The following is a 22,425-nucleotide window of genomic DNA, read 5'->3' as shown; positions in this document are numbered from 1 at the left end:
GTTAACTCTTGAACTAGAAAAAGAGGACACAATGAAACGCAATGGATTTGACTTATCAGAATGGAAAAGTGTGATTTCTGAAAGGAAGTGCAATGCTTAATCAAAAATTATGCGTGCAAAACATTACATCTTCAGCAACTGAAAATATTTAGTATGCCTTTGTATACTTTAAGCTATGTTTTACTTTAATCTTCTGTGAATTGCTTTCTTTAGTAGATCTAAATATATGTTATATATATTTATATTTATTATATATTATTTATTATATTTTTAAATATATTTAGATCTACAAATCTCTATATAGACCTATTTACATATCTATATACTAAAATGCAATGTTTTACCCACTGGCAGTACAGTAAGTGAACTTCAAGGATATTATGCTGATAATTAATAAAAAAAAGTAGTAAATAAGGTTTACTATTTGCTCGTAACTATTGATCTGGCATGTTCAGCACTACAGTATGTGCAAACCAGCGATAGTGCTTAAACTGAAAACTAGCAGAGTATATTTCTTTGTCTGGCTGCCTCATAATTTGCTGGACTTGCTGGTAATGTTAGGTTTCCCCTTCGGCTAAAAAGAGCAAAGAAAGGGAAAGATTTTTACCAAAGACATTTTTGATAATTTCAGTTGATGCCTTAAATGTACTGGCAGAGGAGTGAGCTCAGAGACTGTATTTATGTAAAGACCAATATAGTTTCCCTATAAAAGGTGAACCTGGAGTAGGGGGTGGTACTTGGTTGTGTTCAAAGGTCTCTACTACAGTATTTGCAGGAGTATTTACCACATCTGGGGTTTTTTCAGAAGTTTAAATTGGTTTGCTTCTTCTAGCTGTTTCCAGCACGATTCTTCTAAATATGCATCACTTTCTGCAAGATGTTTTTGGATTTTTGTTATCTGAGAAACTTCCTCACCTATATTTCCAGAACACTAAAAAGGTTCCAAAGCTTGTATTTACCCTTATTCGTTTTTAACACATCTTCTTATCTACTGCGGCTGATGTGGCATATTAAGTGTGAGCCATTTTAGTTCAGAGTTACTTTGCCATTGTTGAGCCTCTATGCATGTTTCCTAAACTGAGAAGTTTCTCATTGTCCTGCTGAGCTAAAATTCCTGATGTTGTAGATATAACAGTGGTATGTGCTGCTGTCACTTCATGCTCCAGTGAAATTCCTGTTGACTTCCACGAAAGCCGTGCATGAGCAGGACTCAGTATTAATGAGGAAAGACCTGCTGATTTTCACCTGCAGATTTTTTCTGTGCAGAACACTGGAGTATAAGGATAAGCTTAAGAACATATTGGATGAAACAATAGGCAGGATAACATTGAATATGAAGGTGTGTTAATACCAGGGACATTGGGTGCCTTCTTTCCCCCACAACACATCAACAGCACCTCAGAGGTGCTTTTTGCTGGCAGCTTCAGAAGACAGCCTTGTGAAAGGTATCTGAGATTTGCAGTCCTCACTCTTTACAGACAAGGATGATTTGATAGCTGATTCTTGCTAGAATTCTTCCTCCCAGTAAATAAGTTATTCCTGTGCTATTATTCTAATGCTGCAACTAATTTTCTTCACTCTTACTGTGCTGAGGTGTCATCAGCCTTTCTGGAACTCACAGAAAAAAAACCCTATAGATTTTCTAAAGCTGTAGTTTTTAGATCTACTTTTTACTTGTCAAGAAAATCAATGAGAAGAGATTCTAGTCTCTGTACTCAACTGGACACATACGACATTTCCTAAAGATATACAGGGTTGTTTGGTTGGTTTTTTGTTGGGGTTTTTTTTTTTGCTACATAGCAAGTAAAATAATTTTCAGTTTTATTTATACATAGAATAACATACACTTCTAATACATGAAGTCACATTTATTTGTACGTAGAACATCTCTGGGTACCAAATCAAACTAGAGTTTCTGCCTCTGTTTTTGACACTAAACAGATAAAAACCAGATAAAAACAGCATGCATGAGCTATAGAGCTTGTACTTGTTTAACTTTGTTCTGATTGGACCTTCTGTTTAAGAATGGCTAATTAAATGTAATGAGATACAACAGCTGTCTATCAAGGTGCAATGCCATGTGCTGTAGAAATGGGGAATACCTAAGTACTAGCTTTAGTAGTTCATGTAATCGTTTGCAAAAGGACTGCACAAACCCTTGACAAATCTGATAAATTAAGAACCCCAATAATAGACAAACCAGTAACATTCAGAGATGAAAAATTGTAATTTTTTCTGATTTTGAGTATATATTGGCCTCAGCTTTGTTTGCAGTCAAAAGCACAGAGCATTTCTAATAGTGTCTTTCAGGCACAGCACCTCAAATGAGTGCATCTTCATGATGGCAGCAGCCACAGTGCTTATAGTTGGTCCTTAGCTCCATCACTTGGAGTAACTTCCAAGACTTGGTCTTGTTCTTCCTAGTGTGTTTTGTCTGCTATCTCCTGTCCCTCGGCACTGCCTATCACTGCCATTTTGGTCACCTCCCTTATATCCTTTCTTGTTTCTACGTTAGAAGTTTAGAAATTTTTTTGTGTTGTATAATAAATTCTGTTGTGCAATAAAAAAACAATTACAACTGTTAAATAAGTAAGTCTAAATTACACTATCAAGAAGAACCTTCTGTTGCTAAAATAAAAGCCTCTTTGTTTCTCATTAGCCTTCCTTCTATGATGCAGTAGACCCAGTAGATTTTGAAGGCTTCCTGATGACGCAGATGAACAACTTGGACTTAGATCTAGCACAAGAACTTGGAGACTTTCCTGAAGATGATCTGGATGTTGTCTTTACACCCAAAGAATGCAGGACTTTGCAACCCTCTGTCCCAGAGGATGGGTAAGGAGAGTTTCTGTGCCTCTGAAATGCTGCATGTTTAAAAATAGTTTTGAAGACGTTGATCCAAACACCTTACTCTGCCACCCATCCATTACACAGTTCCTGAACTTCAAATGTTTGAACTTTTCCCACTGACTCTGTTAGGCTTGTTTGCACACTTAAAATTAAGCAAGTATTTACACAACTTCCTAAGCTTGTTGGTAGGCCAGAAGTGAGGTAGGCATAGACCAGGAAGAAGAGTAAAGAAGGGCAGGAAGATGGTATGAAAAATAATTCCTGCAGCTCTGATGCCAGAGATGAAAATTGATTCTGATCATGTAACAAGCCCAGTACTGAGGTTTGGGGTTGGTTTTTTTTGTTTGTTTGTTTGTTTGTTTTTTGCCGACTGTGTGTTACATGGCATTGATCAGACAACTAAGAATCTCTTTCTCAGTACCTGTCTTGATTAAATGGGAGGAAACAGTTCATACTTCACAAGGTTTTGGGAGGGTGTGAGTGTTAATTTCTAGTGTAGAAGTCACTTGTGGTTTTAGGCTGATGTTGATGAAATAATTAAACTTTTTTCAACAGCTTAAATTAAACAGGTAGCATGTATTGACGCTGGTGCTCTATGGTCCTGCAAATATTTAAGCTGGTTTGAAAAACAGGCATGCTATGAGCAAAAGAATTTTTCAGAATGAGAAAATCCCTTGGAGATGGATGTCCAATGTGGTATTAGAAAGGCTATGCATTGTATACAAAATACTCTTCAAAGACTGTTTCACTGTAAATGGTACCTTTAAGTAGAACTCCAAAGGCCTGTTGAGTTTTGCAAGCAGTAACAGTGAGATAAACATGAAGTCAGCACCAGTTAGCCCCAAAGTGCTCCATGTGCAGGGGTGGCCAACTATGCATTGTGTTTGGGATGGGGGGGCTGGCTCCTTCCAGTGTATCCAGGAAATGAACAGCACAGGCTGCTATGTTCTGTGCTGTGCTGAACCTCAGTGCTGGAGAGACAAATAGGCTTTGTTTATGATGTCCTAGCTCACAGGGTGTCCTCCTCTGTTCCTGTAAAAGTTGCTACAGGCTGCTCTAATTTTTACCAGCCAGTTGTTCAAACTAGAGCCCTCTATAACAGCAATATTTGTCCAGTGTTTTCTGCCCAACATACCAAATGCAATGAGGCTAAGTGGGAAACACAGTTTGTGTGATTTTTGCCCACTGTAGATTAGCTGAGAACCCCTCTCTAAGCAAGGTTTCAGTCTGCAAGTTTCTTCTTGGCCCAGTGTTTCTCTCAAGAAGTTCAGGAGAACAGCGGCAGTAGAGATGAGGTGACATGCTGTATCACCTGAGAACTCTTTGCATCACACAGCTTCTAAGGGATTTTCTAATATTTGCACAAAAGGTGATTTTCACTTGAAATTACTCCTAGAAAACTCATAGAAAAAGTTCTAATCTTTACAATGAATTCTTGGTTTCCTGTGGATTTGAGAGAGAGAATGGATGTGGGAGACAATGAATGGGGTTTTTTGTTTGACGTTCCCATTTATTTAAATCATGGACAAAAATACTGAAATAATTATTCAACTTTTGATACTACCTCTAAAATATGACCATTTCTTCCCTATTTCCAAGGTTACTTCCCACCATGCCTGATGTTTAAAACAGCAGTTATCTATTTGTTTTTCCAGTAGGAGACCATATAGGCTCATGCTGTACAATGAGTTTTAAGCCTGATTTGCACCACTAAGATACGAAGAGTTTCTTAAGGAGTCTGGCAAAGCTCAAATAGTCAATACCAACAAAATGCTTTCACCAGATTTTTTTACACAGCAGTTCGCAATTTACTGTTCACGCTACTATCATTGATATTAGTGTTTTCATGGAAAATCCTGCTCAAGTGTGCCAGGATGTGTTAGGGAAGATGAGAACACAGGAGGGGCGTGCACCAAGGATTGGCCTGCAGGCAATGCAGTCTTTGATGTCTGTGTGCACCGAGAGCAGGAAACAGGTACCACCAACCAAACTGGGTTAACGTGCTGCCTGCCAGCAAATACACCTCCCACCTGAACCAGAGGCAGGAACCACCAGAGGCAGGGGCACTCGGCAGCCTGGCATCAGCCAAGGCTCCATCCCACTGTGCACACACAAACGTGATCAGCTGTTACCCAGCCTCGGTAACCAGCTGCAAATCTCTTAAGAGTTCCGTGTCAAAAGTGCTAAAAATTATCATACCTTTCACCTGTTCCTGTATTGAATGTGTATTCTACCTACTCTTTTACTCGCTTGGACTGGAGAATGCTACAAATTATTCTGGAGCAGGTCATAAAAAATTTTAAGAGTAGAGGTAGGGGAATTGTGCTACAGCATCATGACATGAAGTTCATGGACGTTGTCTCTGGCTGATAGAATTGCAATTCCAAATAGTATCCAGTCTGTCAAGCAGCACTGACAATACCCTACATTAAAGATGAGATTTGAAAAACAGAAAATTCAATTATAACGTATTCTTAGAACTTAAAGTCTTGTTATGCTATCTGATTAAAAGCTTACGGTCCCTTTTTAGATTTTTCTTGGTTTCTGTCAGAAAGAGAAAATTGCACATACATAAAAACTATGTATTTGCAAGGGTCCAGGAACTGAGGCTAAAAAAATATCTCTGTATCTTGAGATTCGTTATCAAGTTTTGAAAAGCACAAGGTTGGTTATGTTGTATAATTTATTTAATTTTACTACATTTTATGGCAACAGCACTCTTATATTTATGATTAGATACTGTGGCAAGTGCTTATCTCTGTTAAATGTGTGTTTGTAAATTAATGATCACGGTACCAAAAACCTGCATCAGGGAATTCATGAAATACACAAGATATTTTTAAACCTCAAACCATAGTTTAGCAGTAAAATAAATACACAGGAGAGGACTAATAGAGAGGTCTTTATCTGACTAGCATGTTTAGATAAATTTGTTTGTCCTGAAAGTATGACTTACGTGCTAAAATACATTGCTTTTTCCACAGGGTTGAACTGGACTCACATGTCAAAGACTGTGTTCAGACTTACATCCGTGAGTGGCTGATTGTGAATCGAAAGTAAGCTACATAAAACTAAATAAAATCAAAAATACATTGCATCTTACTTATCAGAGAGGAGATGTTTGCTGTTACAAGTAATCCTGAATTACAATGATTTTAATCAGCAATTGAAGATAAGAACTGGCTTTTCAGTAGTATAAATAACTATATTGTTTTGTTTGAGATGGTGAGCATTGCAAAATACTGTTGCATGTGTTTCTTAATTATCAGGCACTCTGGGAATGGATGGGAAGTTGATGGGAAGAAATTCACATCAACCCTCTGTAATGATGAATTACCTTAATCAGGAAAGCTAGTACTATTTGATCCCACTAAAAGGAAAGATAACAGGGATAAAGATTACATTTGCATGCTTTTCTCCTATTCATGCCCTGAAAATTCAACATGATTTGATTTTTAAATGTGTCTGAAAATTCAAGGATTTTGGGTTTTCCCACCAGTGACTGAGTGCATTCATGGGATTATCAGTGTTATACCCAAATTTACTATTTTACATCAGTATATGATTTCTGCACTTGAGGTCAGTGTAATTCAACACACGGAGTTGGGGCTGTAGTCATTATAAGGGACTTAATTTCTTTTAGTTTAGTTCATTATATTTTAATTTAATTTAATTTTATTCTGTTGTATTCCATTTCATATGTAAAATGTGAAGGGAACTCTCAGTAAGTGCTCTCTGTTGCAAACGTGTCTGTCCCTAGACTCTTAGGGGAGTCTGTGGGATGTCTCGCCTCCTTCCTCATCACCTCATCTTGTTCCTCAGAAAGAGGTTTTTGGAGCTCTGTTTTTTCTGTAGCACTTCCTCTTCATCCACTCCTGCACTTATGCCCAGTTCTTGAGAAGCAGAAGAAACAGCTGGTTGTGCTGACACATGTGCTGCCATTTCGTTGTGCCCCTTCACTCACCCTTGTTACTCTCTATTTTTCTGACATGATGTACATCAGCAGTCAGTGCCTTACGGGTTTGCAATGGTGATTGTAAAGGAATTTGCATTACTTGTGCAGCTTGTGCTCCTCAGCGGAGCAGCTGCTGGGGGTTATTAAGAGACTTCCTCCAAGGGTGCTGATGAAATTGATTGAATTCTCAGAAATGTTCCACAGTGAGTCGCTAGAAGTAGGCTAGTGGGTTTTGTGGGCTCTCCTCCCACACCACTCAGAAGACAGGCACTAACTCTTTCACAGAGTGCTGTTCTGAGCATGCTGTAAAAAGCCAGTGTGTATCTCTGTGCACAGGAGAAGGGAGTGATCAGTAAAGTAGGTGAGGTGAAAAATAGAACATAGATATTTTTGCATTTAGGTTTACTGGTAGAAATGTGAATGGAGCCATAGAAATACACATACGTGGAAAGGTTTTCTGAGTGTTTTACTATTTCATTCATTTGGGTGAGGTGAATTTGCATTCAAAATCTTTATTGAGCAGTTGACTCTGTGGTAAACATGATGATGGACCCTGCCAGAGAGCTGAGCTTTGGCAGCTGTGGCTAACAATGCAAACAAGTTATTAAAAATTGCAAACAAAACACTACGGAATATACTGCAGTGTCACATAAACCAGTGATACATTGTTATTGGGAATCTCATGTTATGCTTGGACAGTATTTTTCCAAAACAGGCACGAGAGAAAGAAAAGATATCAAGAGAGAAGTGAGAAAAAAGTAATTGTAGAAGGCTTTCCATTGTTTTGAGGAAGGCTGGAAAAACTGTAGTTGCCTACTTGACAGATGTTATAGGACAGGTCTCCGAATATATTGTCTGGTGAGCTATGGGTGAGAAAAGTGTGTGAGTGACTTTGATCCATTCAAGAATATGAAGGTTCAGAACAGGAGACTGAGTCTTCAGTGGGTGGTATGAGCAGAGGTCATCCTCAGGCCCCAGGGTAGAGAGGTATGTGGCAGAAAAGCTGAGCACATCTGGAGTCCATATGGTCTTGCAGGAGGCTGAATAGGAAGCTTGTTCCTGTGCCTGTTTCTCCTTTCAATTGTCCTTTGCTCTTTTTCCTCATCTCGTTTTCTTTATTCAGTGTGTGCCCATTAAATTGACATGTGTGCTAAAACCATGGTTTGCCACTTGGTGAGTTTTAATTACTATCATGCTTTTCAAAATAAATAAACAATATAAATAAACAATATAAATAAACTTCCCAGGAGTACTTTAGGGGAAGGGCATCTCTAGTGTAGCTTTTACACTATAGGGAAAGTGTGAACTCAGGTACATAACTTTCTCCATTAATCATTTGTTTGCCACCAGAGGTAGTGAAAAAAATAATCTATACAACCTCTTTTGGATTCTTAAATGTCTTAAAGTCATGCAGAATTCCTGTCTTCTATTCTGGTTGATTACAGTGGTTCCAAAACAAGGTCACATCCAAGGAGAGCTGGGATTGTCTTTTTATGACCAGTTTTCATTGCAGTGAACTGGCAAACGATTAAAATGCAAACAATTAAAACACATCAGAGCATATAATTCAGTTACTCCCAAAATGTAATAAAAAGGTGTCTCCCTGATCAATAATTGCTTATTGTGTCTTCTTTATGAAAGAACTCAGATGTTCAGTCATTTCTTTGGGAGTGTTATGGAAAGGAAAATGAATGCAGCAGGATGTTGTAAATAAGGAGGCTGATTGCAAAAAGACTATCACAGGATTTAGCAAATTGCATGCTAAAGTGAAAGAAAGAGAGCTCTGAATGTATCTAACACCTTTTTATCAGGGTACTTGCTGTTTTTTTCCATCTGCCTCAAAAATGTAACTTGAAATTTCAGGAGAATTTTTCAGAGTTGCCAGCCTGGAGGGTTACATCGTGGCATAGACATAGCCCTCTTAAAACTAGGCATTTTTTGGAAGGTGTAAATTGTTGCATGTGATTAACTTGGGGTACTAGCTAGGTCCTGGATAAGAGCAGTAAGAGCTTTGATATATAATTGGTATGTAATTGAAGAAGCCAGCCAAGAGATAAGTGATCCTGATCCATGTTCTTAAATGTTACTGAAATAATCACTGTGTCTGATGAGGAGATCAGAGCAGAATTTGTACCCAGGTCAGGTTTTCCTGCTGTCTCAAGCTTATACTTTATACAAAAGTGATCTGAATTATTTTTTTTCCTTTTAAACTGTTCTTAATATACATGATAGAGTTGCAATGGTGTGTTAAAACAAGTTAAAGTTGTGGAATGTCACATTACTGCATAAAAGCTGTGCTGTGCTGTTTTTTTGCAGAACAATCTTTTCAGTTTTTAAATAATTTTGAATTTGTCTTTTCTGTTTTATTTTTCCTTGATGCCTCTTCATGTTATCCTGACTTTCTTGGGCTTCTCCATGAAAGAAACCAAGGGAATTCAGATACTTGTAGCCTGAAAAACAAGGGATCCCGAAAAGATTTTCACAAAACACTTCAAAAACAAACATTTGAATCGGAAACATTGGATTCTGGTGATGCAACTTTTCAGGTACATTTTCTTCACTTTGGGAAAAGTGATCAAATACAGCAGCTTCCCTCAAAAGAAGCATCTGGTGTGACCTCCCCTTGAATGTGCAGTTCTGGTCACCACAATATAAGAGAGATAGAAAGCTATTGGAGAGTGCCCAAAGGAGGGACACAAAGATGGTGATGAGTCTTGTGGTGACGCCGTATGAGGAGCAGCTGAGGGCACTTGGTCTGTTCAGCCTGGAGCAGCCTGAGGACAGACCTCACTGCAGTTACAGCTTCCTTGTGAGGGGAAGAGCAGGGGCAGGCACTGATCTTTCTGGCGACCAGTGACAGGACCAACAGGAATGGAGTGAAGCTGTGTCAGGGGAGGTTTAGGTTGGGTATTAGAAAAACGTTCTTCAGAACCTAGAGGGTCGCTGGGCACTGGGAACAGGCTCTCCAGGGAAGTGGTTACTGCACCAGCCTGAGTTTGAGAAACCTTTGGACGATATTCTCAGGCACATGGTGCGATTTTTGGGGATGGTCCTGTGCAGAGCCAGGAGCTGGGCTCTGTGATCCTAGTAGGTCCCTTCCAGCTCAGCATGTTCTGTGATTCTGTGATCTGTGGTGGCATCAAACAGAGCACCATGCTCGCCATTAGGCTTCATGGCAGAGGAGGCGTTAAGATCCCCTCTGCCAGACGGCCAAGAGCCATATTCCGTGACAGCCTGGTGCCCAAGCCACAGCGTGCCATTTTCTTGTTTTCCAACAGATGCCCCAGCATGCTCACGCTGTCCCGGAGGAGGCCTCGAGGGCGACGCTGGCCTGCTCGGACCTGGAGCTGCGCAGCCTGCAGCCAGACCCGCGGCTGGAGCAGCTGCTGCGGCACCTCAGCGCCGAGGAGTTCGAGAGGCTGAACGAGGAGGCGCGCCGCACCAACAGGCACCCCGAGCTCCTCGCTCTCTACCCCGCCGTGGATGAGGTGAGCGGGAGGCTGCCCGTCCCGATAGTCTTCCCCAGGTGGCTGTCCCAGCACGTCCAAGGTTAAAGCTGCACCTCAGCAGAAAGACCTTAGACTGCTCTCGGTGTGGGCCAAGCCACGTGCTGGTGATATGGCTGTGTCAGGGTGTCACCTTTCATAGTAGCATCGACTTGGGGCCCAGAACTGTAAATATTTGGTGTAAATGCTAGATGGGGGTCAGGAATGTTAATATTCAGAAATAATAAATCTATTTTCTTTCATCTCTGGAGAGATTAAATGTCCACTGGGTGGGGGAAGATGCTAGTCTGTAGCAGTGGCTCGGCTGCTGTCACATAAATGTTTTATGCAAGTGTGTAAATTTACAGTCGTTTAATTTGAGTATGACTGTTTAATGATAGGAGGACGCAGTGGAGATACGGCCAGTGCCAGATTGCCCAAAGGAACATCTGGGCAACAGGATTTTGGTGAAGCTGCAGACTCTGAAGTAAGTAATCCTTTACAAGCCTTGATTGCCATTTCTGTGTTCACAACAGCGTACAGCTGCACACCCTGTTACAACACTGCAGGTGTCCTGTACAGCAGCATTTACTGCTCAAGTGCTCTTTCTTAGTGTAGCAGAGGATTATTTCTATCCATCTTTAATGAAGTCTTTAACTTGCCAGGGTGAAAAGGAGTTGGGAGTGAGCCCACATGATATATTTAAAAAAAAAAAAAAAAAGGCGATTGGTGTCCTATACACTACTGGACTTTTGTTGTGGTGTAACCCCAGCCAGCAGCCAGGCCCCACACAGCCATTCACTCACTCCTCCACCCAACAGGATCAGGGAGAGAATCTGAAGAGTAAATCTGGAGAACTCATGAGCTGAGATATAGACAATTTAATAGGAAAAGCAAGTGGTGGAAAGTGTAATAGTGGAAAGACAAGCAAAGGAAAACAAGGAATTAACTCACAGCTTCCCAAGGGCAGGCAGGTGTTCATCCATTTCCAGGAGAGGAAAACGGTGACTTGGGAAGACAAACACCATCTCAGTCCAGATTTCTCCCTTTTGCTCCTTTTACCCCCCACTTATATTCTGTGCATGTTGCCATGTGGTCTGGATTATCCCTTTGGTTAGTTTGGGTCGCCTGTCCTGTGTCTCCTCCCAATCCCCTAAGCACCCCCAGTCTCCTCACTAGTGTGGCAGTACCAAAAGCAGAAAGGCCTTAGTTTTGGGCAAGCCCTGCTGAGCAGCAGCAAAAACATCTTTATATTATCAAGCCTGTGTTCAGCACAAATCCAAAACTCTAGCCCCACTCTGAAGAAAATTAATTCTGCCCCAGCCAAAACCAGCACAACTTCATAAACAGAAAAAAAAAAATCAAAATACGATAATTCTTAATGGATCTCTGAGACCACCTTCCTGTCAAATTTAGAAAATACATTTCATGCAGTTTACTACCCTTCTCTCCCTGTTGAAATTATCTGATATAATGCACTAGTAAAAAAAATCCTCAAGACTTCGAGAGAGCTGAGGTCTGGAACTAAGTATTTCTCTGTATTTTTTAATGAAAGTGCCAGTCAAAATATAACCCTTCCATTTTTTTTTTATTATACATAGCCATATGAGTGCAGTATCAGTCAGTGTCTTGTGTGTTTTTCCCTAACAGGTTTGATATAGAGATAGAACCTTTGTTTGCATGCATAGCTCTCTATGACATAAAGGAAAGAAAAAAGGTAAGTGTGTATACAATATTTTTGTCCAGTTGGCCTGGGTGTTTATCTCTGGAGTAATAATTTAGGAAAACTTACAAAAAACTTGCAACTTTTTTACACAGGCAGTCTTATCCAGGATTCTTTTTATTCGGTCGAAGTCACATGCTTGCAGTTGTTTATTTTGTAGTTGTAGTTACAACTTTTGACTTGTTTTAAAATAAAATTTGAAGCATTTTTGCTTTAAAATATATTTTAATCCTTGTTTTCTTTTCAAGATCTCAGAAAATTTTCATTGTGACCTCAATCCTGATTCATTAAGAGGATTCTTGCGTTCTCATACACCCTCCATTGACTTGTCTACTCAGGCAAGATCAGCAGTATTTTCTGTCACTTATCCCTCATCAGATATATATCTGGTAATAAAGGTATGTTGCAGTGCTACTTTGACACCATTCTGCCTGTTCTCAGCTGTCCCTGTTGTCTGAGTTCATGGAACTGACAAACATGGCTTTTGTCTAGATGAGATGAATTCTGATAGGTTTTAGTAGTAGTATGAGTCCAGTGGTATATCTCATTCTCAAGCTAAGAAGTTATATTAATATCCCGTGTACCAGTTCTACCAAGTATGTAGAATTTCCTATCTCTGCCTAAGGGAAATTAAGAGTATAGTGAAATAAGGCACTTTCAAAAATTTTATTTACTTCTGTGGAGGTTTTTTGGCATTGGTTTAGTGCACTTTGCATCCTTTTGTTTGCTTAATTCTGAAACTGAGTTAGCCTGAAACACTTCATTTGGAATATGTTAATTATCCTGATTTCAGTGAAAATGAAGTAGTAAGTGATTGGCGGTGTTGCCACATACATATATATGTTTTCTGCTTTCTAACAGATGGAAAACTAGGAAACGTAGTATCAGTTACTCCATAAAGACAGTTTTAAGACATTATATACTGCTATATATCCAGGCAGGCTCTTTCAAATTGCTAGAGAAATAACATGTTACTATTTGGATGACATTTTTTCCTTGTGAGTGTCTTATTTTACTGCTTTTTGTAGATAGAAAAAGTGCTTCAGCAAGGAGAAATCGGCGACTGTGCAGAACCCTACATGGTTCTTAAAGAAAGTGAGGCTGGCAAGGTAAGTAAATAACTGTTTTAGATCAAAAAATGCATGCTCAAAAAAAAACCCCAAAAAACAAACCAAAAAAAACAGAGAAAGAGCAGACTCTTTGAAGTAGGATGGAATACCAAAAACACTGCAGGAAAAGCCAGTTAGAGCATCCATGGTGCAAGCAGTTCGATGTCTGTGACCAACAGAAAGAAATCAGGAGAAGGCAAGGTGCATTACCGCTACTGACTCCTTTGGAAATCAATACTGATAGAGTCTTGAGTCATGAAGCTGATAGGGGTGAGCAAAGGAGATGACTGAAATGTAGAATTAGCAGAAATATTTATGCCTCAGAGACGTGCTATTGTTTTGGATGGGCAGACGGCCTGTTGTAGTGTGCAGCTGTCCAGTTCAGTACTGTTGTCCAGAGATAATGAGTTCTGTTCAAGGAATTCATGGTCATTTGCCTCCCTGGAACAGACTGACAATGTTTGCTGGGCTTCCACATGTCTCATCTTTAGCATATTGCTTTCAATAGAATATTTTTTCTGTATCTGATGAAAGAAGTAGAACCTGCTAAAATTTCATGGTGATTGTTCATTCTGGATTTGAAGATTACTACAAAAAGATTGGCCTTCTCCATTTCTATAATACCGATGAACTCATTGAAAAGAAATCAAAACAGCTACAGTTCTGTCAGTGATGTAGCAGGAAAATATGAGAGATACCAATGCACATTATTTAGTGAACTGTAAATACATAACTTACAATTTTATCTATGGCGGCATTACAATAACTGATTGCTTTTTAAACAGTCGTTGTTTTCTTTGTCTCAGACAAAAGAGAAGATTGAAAAACTGAAAGCACAAGCTGAGTCGTTTTGTCAGAGGTTGGGGAAATACAGAATGCCATTTGCCTGGATTCCCATAAGCTTAAGTAATTTCTTCAACCTTTCAACACTTGAACGAGAAGTACAAGAAGGCGAAGGTTTAAACGGTATTTGTCTAACTTCTCTAAGTAAGGCAAAATGACTCTTCAGTAGGACTGGGTATTGGAAACAATGTTATTCACTCTGGCATCAAAAGTGAATCAGAGATTCAAAGTCTTGTCAGCTTTCCTTTTCAGTCCTGTGAACACTTACAGGTTAATTGTGCTCACCATGTCGTCTCCACATATTTATTTTTATGTCTGCTAAATACTCTTTCATTGTTTAAGCCCAATTTTCATTGAACACTGGCTTTGTAGAAGTAAAATTCCCTTTGCCCCATGGAGTTAGCTAGCAATACTGAGCAAATATCTCAGTTTGGTAGGCAGGACCATTGTTCAATTGACCAATGTGCTTTATAACCCATGAACTAAAAATTTAAATAAATTTTTGCTCTGCAGCAGAAATAATGTCAATTCAATAGGTGTGTCCTAATATTCCACTATTTCACATAGTCTGAAATAAAAGGAGCAGAATGTTTTAGGTGCTCTGTCCTCTGGTGTTGGTGAAATGTTCCTGTGGTTTTCTAGTGTATTCCGAGAATCTTTGTACTGCAACAAAAAGCAAAAAACAAGATGATGATTTATTTAATTTCCATTTGAAGGGAAAGGATCCAGTAGTGACAAAAAGGCAACACTGCTACAGGCAAGAAGACTTTCTGAGAGAAGTTTCAACTCAGAGGACAGCTATCCAGCATCAAACTTCAAAACAATCTCTCTGACCCTTGGCACCTTCTTCAAACAGGTATGAGATTCTCTTTAGTTCTGATTTCATAAGGTATTTTTCATCTACGTAATATGGATTATGTTGGGAAAAGCTACCCGTGATATATGTGTGGGAACAGAGGATAACTGCAGTCAAGTGAATCGTAACCCGCTTGCTTTGGATGCCTCAAGGGCATGGTTCACTCCCAAAGCTTTCTCCATGTTACGGAGTATTGTTACAAAGGTACTGATATTTGTCTTTCTCTTGATAGGAAGGAGACAGGCTCAGTGATGAAGATCTGTTTAAATTTTTAGCTGACTTCAAAAGATCATCTTCCTTGCAAAGAAGAATTAAGACTTTGCCAGGTACATTATTAATTTTGGATGGAAGGTGGTGTATGTATATTTCTCCCCTAAACGGTTCTGTAAATTCCAGCCCCAGAATACATTTGGCTTGGGTTTAAAGCCTATAGTATGTGTTATTGTGGAACTTCTTGGTTTCCTGATGTCTGCCTGAACACAGATGCTTTAGAATTTTTTTTCTGCATGAATGAGTATGGAGATTTAGATTCAGCTTGATATTTTTAAATTATTCGCTTTTCTCCCTAATTTACAGTGTATGTACTGGGTATCTTTTGTTATTATTCAAACTGTTGGAAGACAGTGCTTTAAAGCAAGTTTCTAGGATCCTTGCTACTTCCCTGCAATACTTTGAAATGGTTCCTATTATATAGAGAGAGATGAAAATGTATACACATTTCACCTTAGCTTGGTATTTGGGTCAGCATTGGTTAACAGAATAGAGAAGTACAGGCAGTGTTTAGCTACTGTCAAACACCAGCCAGCTTAATTTTTCTTTTTAAGTAAATTACGGTTCAACCTCTTCTGCAGTGTGGAGGAACCTTAAAAAATGTGAAGGCAAAGCTGTTTTTCCTTTCTAGCTGATGGCCAGAATGACAAGTCTGAGCTCCACAAACAGTTTTCACTTATCACAGCAGAGAATTTGAATTGACAGTCTGTTTATACCGGGGTAAATGTTATCAGTATTAACTGTGTAACTGCTCACCACAGAAAGCCTAGTTTTCCTGGTGGGTGGTGCCTATTTTGGCAGAGATTAATCAGGGCAGAATCTGAGGGGGAGTAAGAGAGAACTGTATTAGACAACACCCCTGTTGTTTGTCTCCCAGACAAATGTTATATTACTTGTGTGTGAAAGACACTAGAACATCAGCCAGCATATAATACTCCTTCTTTCTTTGTATTTTCTTTGTAATACTGCAGGGTAGACATAAAGAGCTGTGTGTTGCCCTGATGTGAAGGGATGTGTGTAGGCTACGTCCTCTGTATCTTTCTGCACATATGCTTTCCTTCTCATGCAGCCCAAGAACCAGTTCTTATTTCTGCACGGTTGCTGTGTAACCTTACATATTGTTTTAATTTTTTTCTTTTATTATACACTGATTATTTTCTATTTTTTTGCTAAGATTTTGTGATTTAATTTAAAGGAACACTTAAAGTGGAGATTTCCCCAGCTCCAGAAAACATTGGTTATTGTCTGACACCAGAACTACTCCCACTGAAGCCGTTTTCAGAAAACCGTAATCGTCCTCACAAAGAGATTTTGGAATTCCCAGTTAGAGAAGTGTATGTTCCCCACACCATTTATAGGTAAGAAATAACATATATTTTTAATATTTCTTTAAAAACATGATTCAGATTTTTTTTCAGAAATAGAAACCTAAAATAGTAAAAAAAAAAGGCTAAAGGCTATGTTTTGGGCTGATGATTTAGTCTTCCTAGCCATTACAAGATAAAATACCTGTAGGATATTCCATGATGTGTTTACTAATCTAATTGTGTTGTCTTTTGAAAAATTTTCTGTGAGATAAAAAAACCTGTTTAACAACTGTCATTGACTTGGCATCTATCTGTCTATCTACCTACCTAGCTAGCAAGCTAGCTTTCCTCCTCTGTGTTCGTTTGTTTGGGTTTTTTTCCAGTAGATTTTATTATGATTTTTAACACTTCTGGTAAATGTTTATGCTCAGTGGTTTCTGTTGTTAATTTGAGTCAGCTGAGTATCTGAGGAAATAATGTGTTGCTCTGTGAACTTTTTAACTATGAATGAGCACTCTAGGCTGTGTAATTTAATTTCTTTAAATCTGTTCTGTTCTGGTTGTTTCAAGGTGATCACAGTGCTCAGTAGCATGCAACTGAGCAATTCCCATCATTTATTTCTTAGTAGTGTGGAACATGTTAGTGTCGTATAAGAAATTAGCATCAGAAGAATGTGTTTCAAGATGTTTGTGCAGTATTTCATTGCTAGTGAGCAATGTTGTAGTAATAGCTGACAGTAATTCTGATGGGGTGTATTGCAATATTATAGATACAGAAATAACTTGAAATAATGGCTTTCATCTGACCATTGTGTTAGTCAAGACATGGGAGCAAAGCATAATGCTTCTAACAGTAATTGTAGGTGACACTATTCTAAGGGGTGTTTCTGATCCCTGAAACAGTAGCTAGATACTGTATTAGTGGCAAAAATGTGACTATCAATAAGGAATCACAGAATAAAGGCACTGAATAAAGTGATGTAAAGCTTATTAATTTCTTGCAGTGGAGATTAGCAAAGAGCCAGCTCTCCCACCCACTCACCTGACCCAGCCCAGGAGGGGAGCAGGGAAGGGCAAGACTTGTGGTTCTGTACAACTCAGAACTGCACTGTGGCAAACTAATATATGCCAGGGAGATGCTCCACACTTCACAGAAGACTAGAGATCTGTTTGGCTGTTGGTGACACCTGGGTTTGGGTCTCAGCTTTAAAGGAAAGCAAAGAGAGGAAGTGGCAAATCTTATCTTACAATAACGACTTGCAGTGTGGTATCGGCAGGCACATAAGTAAGCCAGTTTGGCTATAGCCTCCTGAGAAGTTTTGAAGGAGTTATTCTTGGGCTCTGCCACAGTTCAAACTCCTGAGGTCAGCTCACAGCACCAGTAAACTAAAATGCAGAGAGTTCTGGTGATTCTGTCTCCTCTGTGTATCAAAGATAGAATTGGATGGTGGTAGAACTTTAATGCAGACATTTCTATAGGGAAAGTAGTTTTTATAGAATTGAAAGTGGAAATGTAAATGAACACGAGCAAATATGCCTTTTTTTAGTTTAATTAAAAAATAAGACAGGACTTTAACCTTCCTACTCATTGTCTGGCCTTAGCAAATGTCAATTCCAGTGTGCAGCCTCATAGCATCTAAAGGTTTGCTTTTGACAAAGAACCATTAGCAACCACTGTGTTTCTGAGCTGGAACAACAGTTGAGTCTGCACAGAATATTCTCTCTTTAGTTCTCACCAAGTTCTCACTTCTGCAGCCAGACATAATGAATATCAAAGCCACCGTGCCAAAAATTAATTTGTGCTTCTCCCTAAAGCAAGTTTGGGTGTCTGCACACTATCTTTCAGTTGCCAGGGTGTCTGTATTGAATACATACATCCACATTAGAGGAAATGCTTGCTATCGCTCAACAGTCACACTCTTTCAGCAAGACTTCACACCCAGCATGCTTAACTTTTTCTTTTAAGTCTCTATTTTGATTTTCACCCTAAGTAAAAGTCATGGCAACAAAAGAAAGCAGGATTTGTTCAGCCTAACTTGTAATAGTGAAGACAACATCTATGAAGAATAGTTGCTTTCATTAATCTTTGCCTTAGTTAGTCAATCAATGGTAGACGCTGCTGACATGCCATAAGTAGTGTTATGCTGTAATCAATCAGATAATATCCAAACAAAACTCTAAAGACAATTAGTTAGAAATTTTAAACAATGCAGAAATGCTAGATTACACTTTGACTACCTTGTGACAATAAGCATATTTGGACTGAGAAAGTAAAGTTGCCAACTGAAAGTGTTAATGAACTCCAGCAATAATTCCCTGGTAAGTCAGATGAGGAAGTTTTGTAAACATTCTGAAAGAGCAGAGTCTGGAACTTGGTGGGGCCAGGAAATAACACTAGTGTTTGTGCAGTACCACTGGAGGCACCTCTTTCCCTGCAAACCAGAATCACCTAATCACACCACATCTGAGATGGTTTTGCCTCACAATCATGCCAGTGCTCTGTTTGGTGTGCAAAAGCATAGTTAGGTCATGTAGGCTGATGAACATCAAGTCCAGCTGGAAACCTGGCACTGCCGAGTTCACCCCTAAGCCATGTCCCTTAAGCAGCACATCTACATGTCACTTCACAACTTCCCTGGATAGCCTGCCAATGCTTGACACATCTTTAGGTGAAGAAATATTTCCTGATATTCAATTTAAACCTCCCCTGGGGCAACTTGAGGCTATTTCTTCTTGTCCTGTTGCTTGCTATTTGGGAGAAGTGGCCAACCCTCTGCTGGCTACAACCTCCTTTCAAGCAGTTGTAGAGAGTGACAAGGTTCCCCCTGAGCCGCCTTCTCTGCAGGCTAAACAACCCCAGCTCCATCAGTTGCTCCTTAGAGGACTTGTGCTCCAGAGCCATCATCAGCTCTGTTGCCCTTCTGTGGACACAGTTCAGCACCTCCGTGTCCTTCTTGCAGTGAGGGGCCCAGAACTGAACATGGGATTTGAGGTGTGCCCTCACCAGTGCTGAGTACAGGGGGACAATCCCTGCCCTGGTCCTGCTGGCCACACTGTTGCTGGTACAGGCCAGGATGCCATTGGCCTTCTTGGCCACCTGGGCACATCCTGGCTCGTGTTCAGCTGCTGGCACCAGCACCCCCAGGTCCTTTTCCTGTGGGCAGCTTTGCAGCCACTCTGCCCCAGCCTGTGGCACTGCCTGGGGTTGTTGTGACCCAAGGGCACTTGGCTTTGTTGAACCTCACACCATTGGCCTTGGACCATTGATCTAGCCTGTCCAGAGCCCACTGTGCAGCCCTATGGCCCTTTCCTTAATTTAACTGTCATGCAGTTCTTGTCGCTTAGTTCCCCACATGGCGAATACCATTTTGAGTCTGAGATGAAACTAACCCATGAGAAGTAGCTCTGAATTTGAATAGAGCCAAATATGAAGTGTTTAATGTTATTTTATTTCCTTTCCTCTTATCTGAAAAGTAGAATCATCCTGTCTTATTTAAGCAGTTTGACAACATTTATTCATAGATGTGTATCATGGTGCTAAATGTAGTTTAATGTTTTCTAATTTTTGATTATAAGTCTGCAAACCATTTTCCTTTCACCAGTGCTACACATGTAGACATTGGGGGGGGGGGTGAGGTTGTCAAAGGTATTTCAGAGAGATGAGGTTTTTTTGGTTTTTTTTTTTTGATAATAGCTTTTTGCTTTGTGATAGGAAAAGTGGAGCCTTCTGTTATAGTCTTTGAACTCAGGTCTTGCAAGCTTTTTTTTTTTTACTGGTGTAATGCCATTATATTAAATGATGCTATTTCTGATTTATGCCAGAGAGATCAGCCAGCCCACTTTCTTTGTGCACTGTGAAATTGAGCACTTCTTTTTGTTGTGTACTTACATTTCTTTAATAAAAATATTTCCCTGAAAATGTCAAAACATTCCAAGATTTATTTCTTTCATACCCCTCTATTTTTAATAGGAAAAATCATATAATTTAGAGTTTGTTTGTCATTTTATTTTCTCATTAAATATAAATGAAAATGATGCTGTTTACTGCCACTATGAAATGTTGGTGCTGAGGAAGAGGAATTTGTCATATCACTACAGCAGTAACTCAGCTTAACCAGGCACAGGAAGTCCTGTCTATGATAGGGGTAGTACCTAAGGCTTGGGGGATTTTTGGAGGAAGGGAATAAAAAGCCCTTTTCTTTATGGTTTCGTTTCATTTAATTGCAAACCACTTAGCAATGTTCTCAGACTTGTTGTAGTCTGCAGTGTGAGCTGGAGGCCTTCCGCTTTGGTGGAATCATTCTACCCCATCCTTGACTTGTTTCAGGTGAGGAAAGATTATTGATGAATAATGGTGTCTTACTCCTGTTATTGCTCTCACAGCATTATCTGCTCCTCTCTGCCTCTCTGCCCATGGAATCCAGAGAGAGCATATTTACTACATGTGAGTCTTCTACAGGCCTTTGGTCTAGTTTTAGATCTGTCCACCAACTCTTCAGATGAGTCAGAATTTTACCAACATGAGAAAAAATAATTCAAACTATTCTCTAAATTATCCATCCTAAAATACAGAATATATAACTCATACACATCCTCTTGAATGTGACATGTTGAAGTTCTGTCACTGTGCTATTTTCCTAGTCAATGGCTGACTAAAACAGTTTCCATGTTTGGTTAAACATCTGTGATGTACTTTTTAATTTTTAATCTTTTTGTTCCTGAAGGCTCTCCACCAAAATTGTGGAAGAATCAACAAATATTGAAAATTATAACTAATGGGTGCATCAGTTTTTGTGTCTAGTACCATAAGTTTTAAATGTCAATGTTAACTCATCCGTAACTCCTCACCTACAGAACATTTCTACTTTGTATCAGTAGGGACTAATTGCACATCTGTTGAGTTTTGCTGTGTGTGGAAGTCTCATCACAGTCACCAATGAAGATGCCTAATATTCATAAGAAGTTTGAGATGCACTTGTTGACACCTCACATGAGATGTAATCTAGCAAGGAGGAGGATTCTTTTATGTGCATCTGTGCACAAGCAATATTTACAAACAGGAATATTCAATAAGAATGGCCACAGAGTTGAAACTCTGAATAGATTTTTTTTTTTGGCAGAGGGTAGGTCTGTGTTGTTTTGCCCATGGGAAATGATTAAATCACTGCTAAGCACTATGAAAGTGTAGGAAGGTCCGCAAATTTGCCTGAGAATTGCCATGTGGTGTCCTGTGCCAGGCTAGGGGGACCTTAATCTTTCCCAGGAGGTAACTGATTCTGAAATAGTCTCTTATCACTCTGCTGGGTCAGTCTCTGACCTGCAGGAGCTGTTTGGATCTGTGCCTCACCCAGGACGCTGCTGGCCTTTGGGACTGTATTCTCAGTGACACTGGGTGTTCTGCCATGGCTTTTGTAGACTCATGCTGTCCCTTGAATGGCTCTTCTGTTTTTTTAAGCACATCCGACTGTATCTGGAGTTAGAGCCCTGCACTTTCTGCAGGGAGAGTGAAGGGACAAATTTAATCACACTGACCAAAAGTATTTGCTGTGACATGTTGCTGTATTTCTGCTCAGTGCAGAAACTTGGGGTCCAATGCCTCCTGGAGCCTACCACATCCTTATGGGCATCCTAGCTGTCCTGTTATTTAAAAGACAGTATTTGCTGCCCCAATGGCCCTGCTAACTGCCATGTGAAAATGCTCCTTGTCTTTGCTTCCCCTCAGTCTTTTGGAGTGTATGGATGGAGTGCACGCAGTAGCACTTAGGCAGTGGTCAGCAATGGGTCTACAATTCATGGCTGTGTGAGGGAACATCTTTTGGTCATCTTCTCACCTTCCTGCTTTAAATGTCAGCCATCACTTTCGTATCTGCAGGATATCCAGAGTCAGCATTTGCCTCTGTTCTTCCTCAGTGCTGATGGGTTTAATACACATGTAAGCAAGATCCCTAAAACTGCTTGAGCATAAATGGCACAAGCTTTATCTTTTCAGTCCAGTACTTGCTGGAATAATGCTTCCTTGGTTGTGTAG

At 39.7% G+C, this 22,425-nt stretch overlaps 1 protein-coding gene across 4 annotated transcripts in view; it reads left to right on the top strand.

The window, feature by feature from the left end:
* The window catches only part of DOCK8 (dedicator of cytokinesis 8), a 91,573-nt gene that overhangs the window by 21,206 nt on the left and 47,942 nt on the right, over positions 1–22,425 (top strand). For all 4 annotated transcript variants that reach the window (XM_048292113.1, XM_048292114.1, XM_048292117.1 and 1 more), the window contains 12 exons: positions 2,660–2,835; positions 5,835–5,906; positions 9,228–9,351; positions 10,084–10,293; positions 10,692–10,777; positions 11,941–12,007; positions 12,262–12,411; positions 13,042–13,122; positions 13,929–14,088; positions 14,682–14,821; positions 15,054–15,147; positions 16,287–16,449. In XM_048292113.1, the coding sequence (XP_048148070.1) occupies positions 2,660–2,835; positions 5,835–5,906; positions 9,228–9,351; positions 10,084–10,293; positions 10,692–10,777; positions 11,941–12,007; positions 12,262–12,411; positions 13,042–13,122; positions 13,929–14,088; positions 14,682–14,821; positions 15,054–15,147; positions 16,287–16,449 (1,523 nt within the window). The remainder of the gene's footprint in view (positions 1–2,659; positions 2,836–5,834; positions 5,907–9,227; positions 9,352–10,083; positions 10,294–10,691; positions 10,778–11,940; positions 12,008–12,261; positions 12,412–13,041; positions 13,123–13,928; positions 14,089–14,681; positions 14,822–15,053; positions 15,148–16,286; positions 16,450–22,425) is intronic.

The sequence above is a fragment of the Corvus hawaiiensis genome, chromosome Z, assembly GCF_020740725.1.
Source record: "Corvus hawaiiensis isolate bCorHaw1 chromosome Z, bCorHaw1.pri.cur, whole genome shotgun sequence".
NCBI lineage: Eukaryota > Metazoa > Chordata > Aves > Passeriformes > Corvidae > Corvus > Corvus hawaiiensis.
The sequence above is the reverse complement of the archived record's forward strand: the minus strand, read 5'-3'. Positions and strand labels throughout refer to the sequence as shown.